Source organism: Pundamilia nyererei, unplaced genomic scaffold (genome assembly GCF_000239375.1).
Source record: "Pundamilia nyererei isolate P.nyererei 1_Seehausen unplaced genomic scaffold, PunNye1.0 scaffold00117, whole genome shotgun sequence".
In the NCBI taxonomy this organism is placed as follows: Eukaryota; Metazoa; Chordata; class Actinopteri; order Cichliformes; family Cichlidae; genus Pundamilia; species Pundamilia nyererei.
Window position 1 is genome coordinate 89,875 of NW_005187518.1, and position 14,551 is coordinate 104,425.

The following is a 14,551-nucleotide window of genomic DNA, read 5'->3' on the forward strand; positions in this document are numbered from 1 at the left end:
TTTATATTGTTGGTATTGTTGGTTTCTCTCTCATCCCTTTCCCAATCTCTCACTCATCCTTGGTATGTTGCTACATTTGTCTCTGTCACTCAGTCTGAAATTAGTTGACTTATAGAGTCTCTTCTTGCCTTCTCTCATCTCTTTTCATGCTTCTGTTGCTGCTGTATTCCCACCGACCACGTGAGTTTGTCACTTGGAGCTCACTACCGACAGCCGCAGCCCTCCACAACCATGTCCTGATAATTTTTCAGCACAACTCGGTCTTGAGAGTCCAGGTAGAGCAGGGCGATGGGACTGAGAGAGGTTGGGACGCAGCAGGCCCGGGGCACTGCTCCATTCACAGAGTTTACCAGAGTTTGCACCATGGCGTGGCTTGAGGAGTTCATGTGGTCAGCCAAAGGAAAGCGACACTCACCCAGGCAGAAGAAGGCGTCGTAGCCACTGGGTGCAATGATCCACTTTTCCCAGCCCACGTCATTGAAATCTACATATAGTGGATGGCGGCGGCACCTGTTGCGGGAAAGGCGCTTCAGTTTTGCAGAACGACCACCGCTTCTTTTCACCCTTCCACGTTCGCTCCAATTGATTCCTCCTTTGTCATCCGCCCAGCTCGGCACAGTATACCCCATTTTTTTGCCCCTTCCCCAGATTTGGTTTCTATTGAGATCCTTGTTTTTATTCTTGACCCTCGCCTTTGCTCCTTTTCTCCTCTGGCCATTACCAGGGTTTCTTCTGCCATGTTTGACTAAAGCCTGTCCACGGCCATCATGACTGTAAGTAACCAAGAGGGGTCTCTCTTGGGCCCAGCTGTGATCGTCTTGTCCCACAGATCTGCATACCCTCAGGTGTGCCTCTTTTGATTTCTCTGTCCCCTCACTTGCAGCAGAAGAGAGGGTCTGCTCAGGAAGTGAGGTGGTGTTGTTTTCAGGTCTGACCTCCAGGAGGAATCCTAGGCTGCCAGTCCCAGCATGGGCCTTATGTAGGAGTTCTGCACTAAGACTAAAAGCCTCCCAGAAACCACTTGTTTTATAACTACGGAGGCCATTGGTGAGTAACCTTGTTTCCAGCAGAGTGGGCTCAGGGTCCTCATGGTGCTCAGTGAGGTATAGGTTTAGTCTGTGGGGTCCAGGACCCAGAGCTGCTCCGTCACTGCGACGGAGGCGGAGCTCAGCAGAGAGCACACTCTCATCTTGAGGGATGGAAGAGATATTGAAGGAAATGTGCACTCTGGTATGATCCTCTGCACCAAGACTGTTTCCAAGGGGCTCTAAGTGGAAGAGTGACAAAGCAATATAACACTTTAGTAAGACTTTATTTGAGCAATAGCAGGAAAATTGTCAGACTGTATAGTGTAGTCAGCAAATAATTTAACATTGTTGTTTTTTTAAAGAAACTTAATTTTAAAAAAATGAAATCTATATCAGATAGATTTTTTTTTAAAGAAATTTACATTACATTTACATTATACATTAACCTATAACACTAAAAGCCTTATAGTTACAGCACGTGGGTTAGTTCCTTTATGGATTTTCCTCACAAAAATGCAACATTAACTAATGTCATCCTCTGTATTATCAAATAATTGTACTGGCAAAAGTTGGGAATTCCTTCAGTGGTGCTACAGGATTACCTGAGCCTTCAGATTAGATTAAATGACTGTGTGTGCTCCTCCTTTGTCATTTTCTTAGTTTGGAGCAAACATGTCTGACAGGAATATGCAGTGTTAACTCACTGATGGTTCACTGATAATGAACCATTATCGCAGGTCTGGATTTATTCTAGCTTGTTTGTGCTGAAATAAGGGCAACTGGGAGGCAAATATGGTGGCCAGGATAGGCCCAAAAGCAAATGTTTCCCTGGTGAACAGGTTAATCCAACTATGATGAGAAGAGTCCCGAGTCTATATTTTATCTTAGTCTAAATCTGATCTCATACATGTTTTGAAAAAAACTTACTACACTTATCTCGTTTGATAGTGTAGTATCTTATTTTGACTGTTCAAAACTGACATACAAAGACTTGCAAAGGTGTGTTACTGCCATAAAGGTTCAAAGCTAGAATCAGCTCAAACAGATATAATTCATATATCATGAATCTAGTTTGACATCAAGAGGAATCACCTGACTACGTGCCATCTAATTGTGTAAGTAAGCTTACCATTGTGGTGGAAGCTGCGTATAGTGTTGGCCTCCTGGATGTGCTGACTGGGGAAATTAAATGAAGGGTCCTCTACTAGATGGTACTGCTGCTGGTGGAAGTGGTAAAGATCCACGAGGTACCGTGGCACTGGCACTCCAGGCCTTGGGTCAGGCTGAGACTGCAGCCCCAGTCGGCTCAAAAGGAGACTCTGGATGGTCTGAGCCAGACCGGGATCCCGGAGTGACGGTGACAAAGCGGAAGGTGTGGGGTGCACCCTGCCATGATCGATCTCGCTGGTGTCTCCACCCTGGCGACCAGACGAGGCATGAGGTAGCAGCAGGACCATGAGGAGCAGGAGGTTAGGAGGGAACATGGTGGACCTGGAGGGAGATGCGCAGGTGAGGAGAGGTAATAAGGTAGAGAACAGAACAGGAAGAGGAAGTGGAAGAAGAAAGGAACGCATACAAAGTAACCTAAACATCAAAGAAAAAAATTGCGACTTCAGGTCATGCACCACTCTGTCCTTCCTTCTGTGTGTTTTAAATAAGAATTTAAATCATATGACATAATGACACAATATAAAGTATTGCTTGAAATCTGCAAAAGAGATAGCCCCAGAGAGATGCTTCTGGACTCTGTATATTATGCTTATGTCTTCTCCTTCCTGGACACACTAGTTTCTCATCAGTCTTCAGCCTTCATGTGGCATATGTTCAAGAAATTTACCATTCACATGTCCATAAGAAGTTGTTTGCTTGCTACTCCTGGTTGTAGAAACAGTGCTACTTTGTTTTTTCTTTGTTAATTTATTGCAGGCTTCTTCCCCTAGAGATCCATTTATCTCACAGGACACCTAAGCAGCAGTAATTAAACAGTCTCGATCTGTAATTTAATCATGCTGCATGTTTGTGTGTGTGTGGATGCCTGTGATGTGTTTGGTATTTACAGAGACCTGATAGAGTGACATGTAGCCATTTTTCTTCCTTTTTTTTTCAAATGACTTGAGAAAATACTTATTCAAGAATTAAGTAGCTTTTTAAAAATATTTTTTATTTGAGGTTTAATTTAATTAACCCCTTAATTATAGGAAGATTAAAGATGTATCTCAGGCATCAAATAGCAGACCTAAATGCTCAGTTTAGTCTGATGTCAGGGTAAATTCTGGTATTTTAATTACAAAAAACAAAAAAAAAATAGTGCCGCAATAAGTGCTCACTGACTGTAAGCCAGCTGAATAATTGGACTTCATGTCTTCTACAGTGATGTGATCAAAACAAATGAAAGCTTTTAATGTCACAGTTTTGAAAAATATGAGCTTTGGGGCAGCATTACTAGTAATGCCACTGCAAATCAATCAAAACAAATCTGCATTAGTTAAATCATGAATTCAAGGCTGCCGTCATGCACAGAGGTATCCACCACACAATTACAATTGTGTTGTTTTATTTTGCAAATAAAACAAAAAGAAAAGAAAGACAAGAAATGGGACATCCGTAATCTCCCTAGAGTTTAGATGTGCATGCACTGGCATGCTCTGCTCAGCACACACGTTGTATTCCCTACGTTGGGTCATCCACAGTTAGATTCATTTGCACCTGCACAGCCCAGCTGCATGTAACCTCCCTATTTCTTCCATATTCCTGCCTGCTTCACTCACTTACTGCACATACAAATGGGTGAAAAGATTATATTCGCAGTCACTAATTTGACTTGAAACCCACAGATGCTGCAAGAGCACTCTTTTAGCTACACTTGATTGTGTTGGCAGGGCATTCAGTGCTGGAACGCGATCACAGACAGGGGTCACACAAATACTACTGCGACCCGGCCAACACCCTACATCTCTGTAGTATGAGTGTTAATAAGTGAGTGAATAATTGCAAAGCAGCAAGGTAATGGCTAGCTTGACCTGAAAAGGAGCTGAGATGTTAAAGGGTCAGTGCAAAGGTGCAAAACTTGTTTACCAGGCAGAAAAAAAAAATCTGCACTGCAAATCAGATGAACTGCTGCACAGTAAAGAAGAACAGAACAATAAACCCCATCTGCATCTAAATTTATGTCTTTTGCAGGACTTTAAGTTTGGCTTTATCTTTTTTCTCGTCCAAGTGCTCACCTATCTCTCGCTCATTCTCGCTTCTATCTCTTTATCTCTCGCCTGTAAGGGACAGAGAATCGATTAGGGCCTCTACAGCGAGATAACAGAGGAGTTTATGACTGAGTAAACACATAATGACGCTGTAATGACAGCTAATCTTACCACGCTGTCAGAAAAAAGGTTAAAAGGAGGTCACAGGTGTGAAGGTGTGTATTTTTTATGTATATGTGACTGTGGGTATGTGTACTGTGTGTGGTACGTGGCTCAAAGGGCAAGCCTGGGAAAATAAGCCACCTCTAGCGTGGGATTGTTGCTAGCTGGCCATTAAACACCACACCCAGTGCTGTTTCACCTGAGGCAACGCAGCAGAGGACAATTACAGATTAGGAACTGCCGGACAACCTCTCCCATATATTGTGGAGGCTTGTAAAGCAGATTAAGGACAACAACACCACATCTCTCCTGTACTTTCCTCACCTGCAAAACCACCCTGAGGTACAAAGGTTAGGTTGTCACACAGAAGGGTGTGTCACAGCTGCAGCGAGGAAGAGGAACGTGGGGCAAAAACAGAGAAAGAAGTTTGGAAACAGTGTCCTACACTGCTTTTCAGGCTCTTTGGTTCAATCCACTTTCAAGGGAGGGCAAAGAGGATCCAGACTTAATTTAGATGTTTTATGTGTTCTGTGCATCTGAGTGGGTGGCACCCAGATGTCAGCTCATTCAAGTTGGCTAGAAAAACTGACATTTTTATGATTACATTCCCCAGTTCCTTATTTTATCTCTGACTTGTTTATACCTTTCCTCTGGCTTAAACAATGAAATGTTCTGGAAGGATAAATGAGGAGAGCCGTATAATGAATGGGGTCAGGGATAAGGCAAAATGAAAGGTATGGAGTTCAACAGCCATGTTTGTGTGTCTTTCCCCTCTGTGCTCAGCCTATGAGACTTATTATATGTGACCTGACCTCATGAGCAGACAGCTGAGTGACCCTGGCATGCGGCGGACGAGTGTGGCTGCTGGTCTGCCCCGCGTCTTTCTGAACTCACTGATTAAAACCTCTGACCTCTGACATCCGTTTCTCTTTCTGCCCCTCTTTTTATCTGTTTATTTCAAACTCTGCTCCCTTTCCCCTTCCTCCTTCCTCCTTGCATTCCTTGAACTTTGTCCTTTTGTTGTCATACACCACCGTATATAACCCTGTTTTACTTTTCTTTAAGCACAGTCCCTCATGTCCCCTTCAAACCATCTTTTTTTCCTTTATTCTCTTACATCTTTTGTTCTTCCCTGTTAAAATGTCACTTTTCATGCTTTTCTGCATCACCTTCCCATTTTCCTATGGACTTTCTCCCACTCCATCTCCCCCATTAGTTCCGCTCTTTTTTTCCTAGGTCTTAAAATGAATGGTGTTTTTGCGGAAGAGTGCGGCAGACTGTTGCCGGGCCAGGGGGCCGGAGTGTCACCACAGCCGGCTGATTTATCCACTGCCGCTGTCTTCATGTTACGCCTGGTCCCTCAACTTTCCCTTCCTGTTGTTCTTCCCGTGTTTCTTTTCCTAAATTCCTCCTCTCACTCTCCCTGATTTCTCTCCCCCCCTTCCAAGCTCTCATTTTTCTATGCTGCCGTCCCATTCTTTCAGAACACGATACGTGCAGCGTACATGCCACAGGGTTCATTTTCAGGCTCTGAGCTAACTCATTTTCTTGAAACTGTGCCATGTCGGATAGCCTCATGAGTCCAGATATGATGTGCAGTGTGCATATACACACCTGGGATCACTTCTGAGGATACATCTGTACTGGCTAACACTTTTTCCCCCCATTAAAATGTATAAAGTGAACATACAGTCACTATAATTAAATGTGAGGTTAAGCCTGTACCATACTCCCCATACTTAACTCATCATTAATGGTTGACTCTGGGCTGTGGAGTTAATACATAATGGGGGTGGGGTGAAAAATGTCCAAAACAGTTGCAGTTGTGGCTCTACTTTCTGAGGCGTAACAGATGAAATCATTAGAACAATATTCCAGGTAGGCTGCTGTAGAGTTTTATTGGAGTCTATTAGAACAGCACTCTAATTCATCCCAGCTGGACTGATTAGTTGGTTAATGACCCAGGCGTCCATTTCTGCTCTACACATACAGAACATACACGCACTTGGATACAAATGTGTCCGAGCACAGAGCACCACAGAGCTTAAACACAGGCTAACAGCCAGGCAGAGTGAACCTAACACGGGAAAAAACTTGCCAATATATGTAACAGTGAAGGGTTGTAAAAATGTGAGACAACTTTGATATAGATTTAGAGTTAGCTCGAAAACACACTGTTTCCACAGCTTTACTGTAAATTGCTTTTTCTGGCTGGTCACATCTACATGCACATGCCTACGTGCACTGTTTTTTTTGGCTTAAGTCTCAATTGTGAGGTAGAACAGAGCATCAGTAGTTCAGCATGTATTCACAGCTTGTCTCTTTCATCCTCTGTTCCTCAGCCCGGGATGCTGCACAGAGATCTCACAAGTGCATTGTGGTTAACAGGAGGCCCTACTGAGGCACAACACTGTAACAGCATCAGTGGAAATACTGACATATCTAACCCATGACTGCTGAAAGCTCAGAGACTGCCCACGTTGTGCGTCTGACAGCTAAACCGATGTGAAATACAGAACAAAAACACACCTCTGCTTTTCACATTAAAGCTGCTGAGCAATAACACTGAGGGCCAATTCATACTTCGCATGTTGCACAGCGTTGGCGAGTTACGTTATGCTCTTTGAACCCATAATGGGCACATTATTCTTAGACAAGTTGCTTACCTGACAAGAGGTAGATTGAGCAATACAGTGGGCCAGCAGTGTATTCATATACACGAGTGTGTTTTTCCCAGCGGAGACTAATGGTTTCAGCAGTGCAGTTCCTGTGGCCTGTAGTTTGACAGACAGATCTATGCATGTGTGTGTGAGAGACAGAGACAGAGGGACAGGGATGTAGTACTCACGTCCAGGTGTAGTGGGATGTATGCAGAGTCCATGGTTTATCCTTGAGCTCCAGTGTTACGATCCCTCGGCTCTCACTCCCGCTCCTTTGGACAGAATGGAGAAAGTGGACTGTTTACCTCTGTCTCTTTACCTCTCTCAGAGAAGCCAGTGCATGTCTTTCCTATGTCTCTTATGCAAATGTACTGTAGGTAAAGTTGCTTGCTCCATGCTTCTCTCCCTGTCTACTCCCTCGCTCAGCTCCTCATCCTGTTGTCAGTGTCAGATAAGCAAACTCTTAAAAAACATCCACTAGCTTCCCCTCTGCCTGCCTGACCTCTGCTAGTAGGCAACTCCCTTTTCTCTGTCGCCTACACTTCCACCCTTAGTTGTTTAAGACAGACTGGTACCGCTGCTAGAAGTTGCAAGAGGAAAATGTCTGTCTGTCTGTCTGTCTGTACTGTATCACAGGCAACAACTCCTTCTTGTTCCTAAACCTTACTATGTCTCTCTGCTTTCCTCTCCACTCTGTTCCTCCCTTTTGTATCTCCTCCCCCTTCCCTCTCTCTCTTTTCTTGCTCACATACATACACCTACACACTCTCTCTCTCTCTCTCTGTCTCTCTCACACACACGCACACACACTTTTTCCTTCTAGTGTCCAGCTGGTAAACCCAATTTAACTCTAAATGACTTTCCTGACCACTCAGATTCTCTCAAATAGTGATGTCACTAAGATCGGCCCTAGTACATTTACAGGCTGTTATCTCTCTCTCTCATACACACACAGAAACACGTACACACATACACACCCATACACACACAAACACATGAGCATGAAAACTTAGAGATATGATAATGTGCACGCCATCACAGTAAATAACATCAAAAGAAACATACACATTTAAATGCACAAAACACACACAAACAAATAAATGAAACATGTTCAAGAGGGACTTTAAAGTCAGCACACACATGCAGACTAACTGTTTTCCTCCTTTACCAAACTCACCTGCGGCGTTTCGTTGGCAACATTTGAATTTTTCCGCCAACATGCTCGCAGACAGTCTCTCCATCATTATAAATACGAGGCCTCATTACTCTGAATGAGAGCGAACGGATTCGGGTACAAGACAAAAAGCTATGAATGGATGACTCATGAGAGCTTTCATGAAGTCACCAGAGCTGAGTGCCGTGATTGGATGAAAGTAAACATCGAGGGGAAAAAAAAGAAAAAGAAAGAGGCTGCACTTCTACACTACGCAAGGTGCATTCGTCCTTCCAGCACAGAGCGGGTGGCGGGTTGAATTTGTATTCATGGGGTGGACCCATGAGAAAACGTCTCTTTAGGATGCACCGTCTCACATATTAGATCTCATCTGGAGAATCACTTGCCCACGTTCCTGTGCTCCTCCTCTCTGTACCCTCCACTTGCTCTTCTAGTCCATTCTCGTATAACCCCCCCCCAAAGAAAAAAAAAAAGACTCATTCACAGACCTCATTCATCCCAAGGCTGTGTGACTGTCTCTGTTGCGCTGTTGCTTTTCTCTTGCAATACACACTGCTGTGATCGGAGCATTCAGTCAAAGTTTTTTGAGGTTCGGGATGGTTTGCAGTGAAAGAATCTTTGACCTGTGAAAGAAGAGATTACATAATGTGAGAGATATATTTATGTCGTGTTTGGTGCTTCTCACTACCACTATGCTCCTATTAGAAGCTGGAATGAAAACATTTGTACAAGCAGATCTTCCGTGGTTAGGTTCTTCTAACTCAACATGACCTCTGACCTCCATGAGGAGTGGTTTAATTGGTTTGATTGTGGATACAAAGGAACTTTTTGGCCTTTGCCAACTCTAAACAAATGTCAACTTCACTATCAGTCAGTGTGTAATTTCTTAGACTGACACAATTTCCTTCAATTTCACTTGGTTCTTGGGTCTGTTGTAGCAAAAAGATATTTGAGGGCACATTGGCTCAGATCCATGTTCTCCGAAAACGTTAGAGCACTTATGCAAATATGTGATGTCTTGATAAATCGAGCAGATATTTGAAGTTTACACAGCACCATTCTCGCATGAAAATATCTTAAAAGTTTATTTTGTGACCAGAAAGAGTAATATTTCAAACTCCGCCACTCTGTGTTCCTCTGACACAGCCTCGTTTGAGTTTTGGACGAAATGCATTCTGGGATATTGCATTTCGTCATTTCGAGCTGATTGGAGACCAAAACAGCCAATCAGATTTTTTTGCATCCAAGTCTGTGATTGGCTGGTTTTGTGGCACAAATATAACGGTATACAGAAAGAATTGGGCGCGCACAGGCAGAAATGTTGAGAGCGCAAGCAGCACATTGCGAGCAAGCGCAAGTGCAAAACCTGAGCGAGAGGGGCTGCTATTGTGTGTGTGTGGATAATAGCAAACACTGGAATACATAATTTGCACGCAGCAATGAATTTTGTTCACTCAAATTGAGCTTTTCTTCGCTCAAAATAAATTTCTCCTCAAAATGCAACACTTGCACCTGCAATTTTTCTTTACGTGCGCTCAGAATACTGGCACAAAAAATAACGCCATATCCACTCTGCTGTTGCAACAACTTATCTTATCTTATCTTATCTTGTCTTATCCCCTGGTCGCTGGCATCAGGTGAAATGTGTTTATTGGCAGATCATTTATATTTTGTTGGTCCGAGAAACCACAAAGTCCTCTTGATCAATCTGTTATCCTCTTGTATGCTATTCTATTTCACCCCACCTAAATCCTTATCTGCTATTCCAGTTACTTTACCTGTTGGTACTGATTGGTAAGCCAGTCTAATATTAAAACTGATGACCTACCTTACAAACAGCTGTTGTTTTTACTTAATTCAAGGTAAAATATGACAGTTATATCCTAATACTTATAACTCCTAAGTGCTATGTCTTGAAAAGTCTTCTTTTTTGGTGTACTTAGGAAGACTCTTAATCTGGTACTTGAGATTAATAAAACATGTTGTAGTTGTGGCATATTGTCCTGGAGATCAAACTCAGAAGAAAAACAGAAAGAAAACATAAAGCACAGATTCACAGACCCTTAAATGCACCACTAGGGAGAGTCTCTTAAACCTTGCTGACCCACAGATGGGCCTCTCATTGCAGACTCTATAATTCAGGACAGCTTAAATTTAGGAGGAATGTGTATAAATGATGGAAAGGATATCAAGAATATCACCCATTAAAGAAAATACCACAGCAGTGAGTGTTCCCTTCATCTGTGGTAGGTGTCATTTAGCTCAAGCTAATCAAGAATGTAAACAGGATCTTCTATATATAGGACACTTTAAGACAGAAAGGTGGCTTTAAAGACAATTTTTCAACATTAAAGTAATAGTTAGCCGCAGCTCTGGCTTCACTGAGCGCCTTCCTGAAATGAGCAGTAATCCCAGCCTCCAGCTTTCCCATCCTCTGGAAAAGCTGTCGGCTGCTGTCCCGCTGACTTCCGACGGGGGTGGAGAGAAACTTTTAAAGTAATACCTCACCGCCCTCTTAACAAGCCATCCATCCGTCCCTCATCCCAGTGTTCCCACCTCCATACTGCTCCATCCCTCCATGGACACAGAGTTTGAGGCCACATCAGGAGAGGAGGGGGGAAGCGGGTATCTGGATTAATTCCCTGTTCAGCCACCCCTTCTCTTCTTCTCTTTTCTTTCACCAAATTGTCCAACATAATAACTTGTTGATTGGCATGATCATCGGTCCTTGGGTGGAAAGGAGAGCCTGGATGGAAAAGTTAACTTGGTGTGATAGTAATAGTAGTAAAAGCTGTAGACACACACATTTGTTTGTTTGTTTGTGTGTATTTTTTTCCATCCATCCATACAGTCTCTTTCGCTTATCCTTATCAAGGATGCTGGAACCTATTGCAGCTACTATAGGGCGAGAGGTGGAGTACACCCTGAGAGAGACAGACAGTCATTCACACCTATGGACAATTTAGAATCACCAATTAACCTAAGCTCACTGCACGTCATAATGTGTCCTTCCACATCTTTGCCGATGATATTCAGATGATATTCAGATCTACCTCCCTCTGAGGTTAAACTGCAATGTTTCTTTGCAGCCGCTACTCTCCTGCTTGTCTGACATTAAGACTTGGATGACTCTTAACTTCTTACACCTTAATGAAAGCAAAACTGAAGTCATTGTGTTTGGGCTTCCTAAAGATCCCAACTTCTCTCTTGACTTTTTGGGACCCCTAACCTCCGATTGCACTTCTTCCATTAAGAGTCTTGGTGTTATCTTTGACAATGCTTTTAAACTTGATAAACAAATCAGCTCTGTAGTTAAGGGATCTTTTTATCATTTGCGGATTTTAGCCAAAGTCAAGTCTTACCTTTGCAGGAACGATCTAGAAAGAGTGGTCCATGCTTTTATTACTTCACGGCTAGACTACTGCAATTCCCTCTATGCTGGCCTAGATCGTTCCTGTCTACATCGCCTTCAACTGGTGCAGAATGCTGCCGCTCGCCTGTTGACCGGTTCAAAAAAAAGAGACCACATCACTCCGGTTCTCTGCTCTCTCCACTGGCTCCCAGTTGCCTTTAGGATTGATTTTAAAATCTTACTGCTGGCTTTTAAGGTTTTAAATGGCACTGCACCTTCTTACCTGTCAGAACTCCTTAGTACTTATCGCCCCAGGAGATCTTTGAGGTCAGCCGACCTGATGCTTTTAGATGTTCCCAGGTATAAATTAAAGACAAAGGGAGAGAGGGCGTTTGCTGTGGCTGCACCTAGACTGTGGAACAGCTTACCTCCTCACGTCAGACTCTCCAAAAGCCTAGAAACTTTTAAAACCGCTCTTAAAACTCACCTCTTTTCATTGGCTTTTAGAAAGGTTTAATTTATTTGTTTTATTTATTTTTCTTTTCTTTTATCAGCGAGGTGTTACTACGAAATTGTGTTCTATTGTATTTTTATCTGTATTTACTGTACAGCACTTTGGTCAGCCTTGGTTGTTTTTAAATGTGCTCTATAAATAAACTTGACTTGACTTGACTTGACTTGACGTCTTTGGACTGTGGGAGGAAGCTGGAGCACTTGGAGAAACCAAACAGACACGGGGAGAACATGCAAACTCCACACAGAAAGGCCCCGGCCAGATGGTGGAGTCAAACTCACGACCTTATTGCTGTGAGGAAACTGCTCACCACCATGCCACTGTGCTGTGTGTGGGTTTTTTTGCATAGTAAATACTTCCCAGTTGATAACATGGGAATTTATGAGTCCTGTTATCCCATCAATAAAAGTCACGACAATCCACATTATCTGCTCAGCTAAACATCTGCTTGTTGAAGTTTTAAGGAAACTGACTGTTGATTTTCAAATGTTTTCACAACTGGATTATTTTTCACTTTTAATTGTTAATTTAATTGCCTAATTGTTGAGTTTACTAAATAAAATTGTTAATTTTACATATTAAAATGAACAATTATTAATGTCCACAGCTTTTATGATGTTATTGCTGCTGTAACTTCATGTAGTCAGGATGATATTATTACATTAAACACCCTCAACGTCTTGTCGTTGTCATAAAACGTGAAATCTGAGCTCAGATGTTTTTGTTGAAATGAGAAAATCAGTTTTATATGAAACAATTTAAACATGATCAACGTTTCAGTTAAATATGTTGTGAACTTGAATCGTCAACAGCAATCCCAGTCTAATGAGGTGTGTATTCAAATGCATGACTCACTGGCTGAAGGAAGAATAAAAGCATATGTCGTTTATTGGATTATTGAACCAAATAATGATTGGGTGACAAAAGTCCAAATAGAAATGAGCAGGTGGGAAGCATTAAGCCAAGCAGAAACTTAAATTAAATTAAATTTCCCATATAAATAATTATTTTATCCTCTGCTGAATTTGTTTGTTCACTTACAAGGAAACAGTCTTTAATTTTTATGGTACTTTCATTTTAATAGAGAGAGACAGGACATTAATCATTACATAAAAGTTATAATTGATTTTCATGTCATTGATTGAAACAAAAAACAACAGACAAAAACAAACTATTTGGTCCCCTACAACCCACCCAGAATTCTGGCTCCTAGTCAGTCAATTATAGATCCTCCAGATCTCAAGTCGTTATGTGTATGAAGCACACCCACCCACAGAATCAGTGTCTTCCATTTAAACCTCTCCAGCAACATGTGCAAGACCAAAGAGCCATCAGAGGATGTCAGTTGTAGACTTGCACAAGTCTGGAATCGACTGCACGACCATCAGCAAAGAGCTTGGTGAGAGGGTGACAGCTGTTGGTGTGGTTATTTGGACATGGATGAAATATAAAATCACTATCAGTTGCCCTCAGTTGCCCCAAAAGTCTCCAGTTCCTGGGAAAAGCTCCTTTGCTGAAATGCAGCTAATGCCATCTACTAGCTACAGTGGGGCAAAAAAGTATTTAGTCAGCCACCGATTGTGCAAGTTCCCCCACTTAAAATGATGACAGAGGTCAGTAATTTGCACCAGAGGTACACTTCAACTGTGAGAGACAGAATGTGAAAAAAAAATCCATGAATCCACATGGTAGGATTTGTAAAGAATTTATTCGTAAATCAGGGTGGAAAATAAGTATTTGGTCAATAACAAAAATACAACTCAATACTTTGTAACATAACCTTTGTTGGCAATAACAGAGGTCAAACGTCTACTATAGGTCTTTACCAGGTTTGCACACACAGTAGCTGGTATTTTGGCCCATTCCTCCATGCAGATCTTCTCGAGAGCAGTGATGTTTTGGGGCTGTCGCCGAGCAACACGGACTTTCAACTCCCGCCACAGATTTTCTATGGGGTTGAGGTCTGGAGACTGGCTAGGCCACTCCAGGACTTTCAAATGCTTCTTACGGAGCCACTCCTTTGTTGCCCGGGCGGTGTGTTTTGGATCATTGTCATGTTGGAAGACCCAGCCTCGTCTCATCTTCAAAGTTCAGACTGATGGAAGGAGGTTTTGGCTCAAAATCTCACGATACATGGCCCCATTCATTCTGTCCTTAACACGGATCAGTGGTCCTGTCCCCTTGGCAGAAAAACAGCCCCATAGCATGATGTTTCCACCCCCATGCTTCACAGTAGGTATGGTGTTCTTGGGATGCAACTCAGTATTCTTCTTCCTCCAAACACGACGAGTTGAGTTTATACCAAAAAGTTCTACTTTGGTTTCATCTGACCACATGACATTCTCCCAATCCTCTGCTGTATCATCCATGTGCTCTCTGGCAAACTTCAGACGGGCCTGGACATGCACTGGCTTCAGCAGCGGAACACGTCTGGCACTGCGGGATTTGATTCCCTGCCGTTGTA

General features: G+C 42.7%; 1 protein-coding gene across 1 annotated transcript; it reads right to left on the minus strand.

Annotated features, from left to right (window-relative positions):
- Positions 1-16: 16 nt before the first annotated feature.
- On the minus strand, positions 17-7,716 carry bmp16 (bone morphogenetic protein 16). The gene is made up of 3 exons (XM_005742079.1): positions 7,236-7,716; positions 2,158-2,519; positions 17-1,267 (listed from the first exon to the last, which is right to left on the minus strand). The coding sequence occupies exons 2-3, from the start codon at positions 2,510-2,512 to the stop codon at positions 204-206; spliced, it is 1,419 nt and encodes a 472-aa protein (XP_005742136.1). The 5' UTR covers positions 2,513-2,519; positions 7,236-7,716; the 3' UTR covers positions 17-203.
- Positions 7,717-14,551: the final 6,835 nt, after the last annotated feature.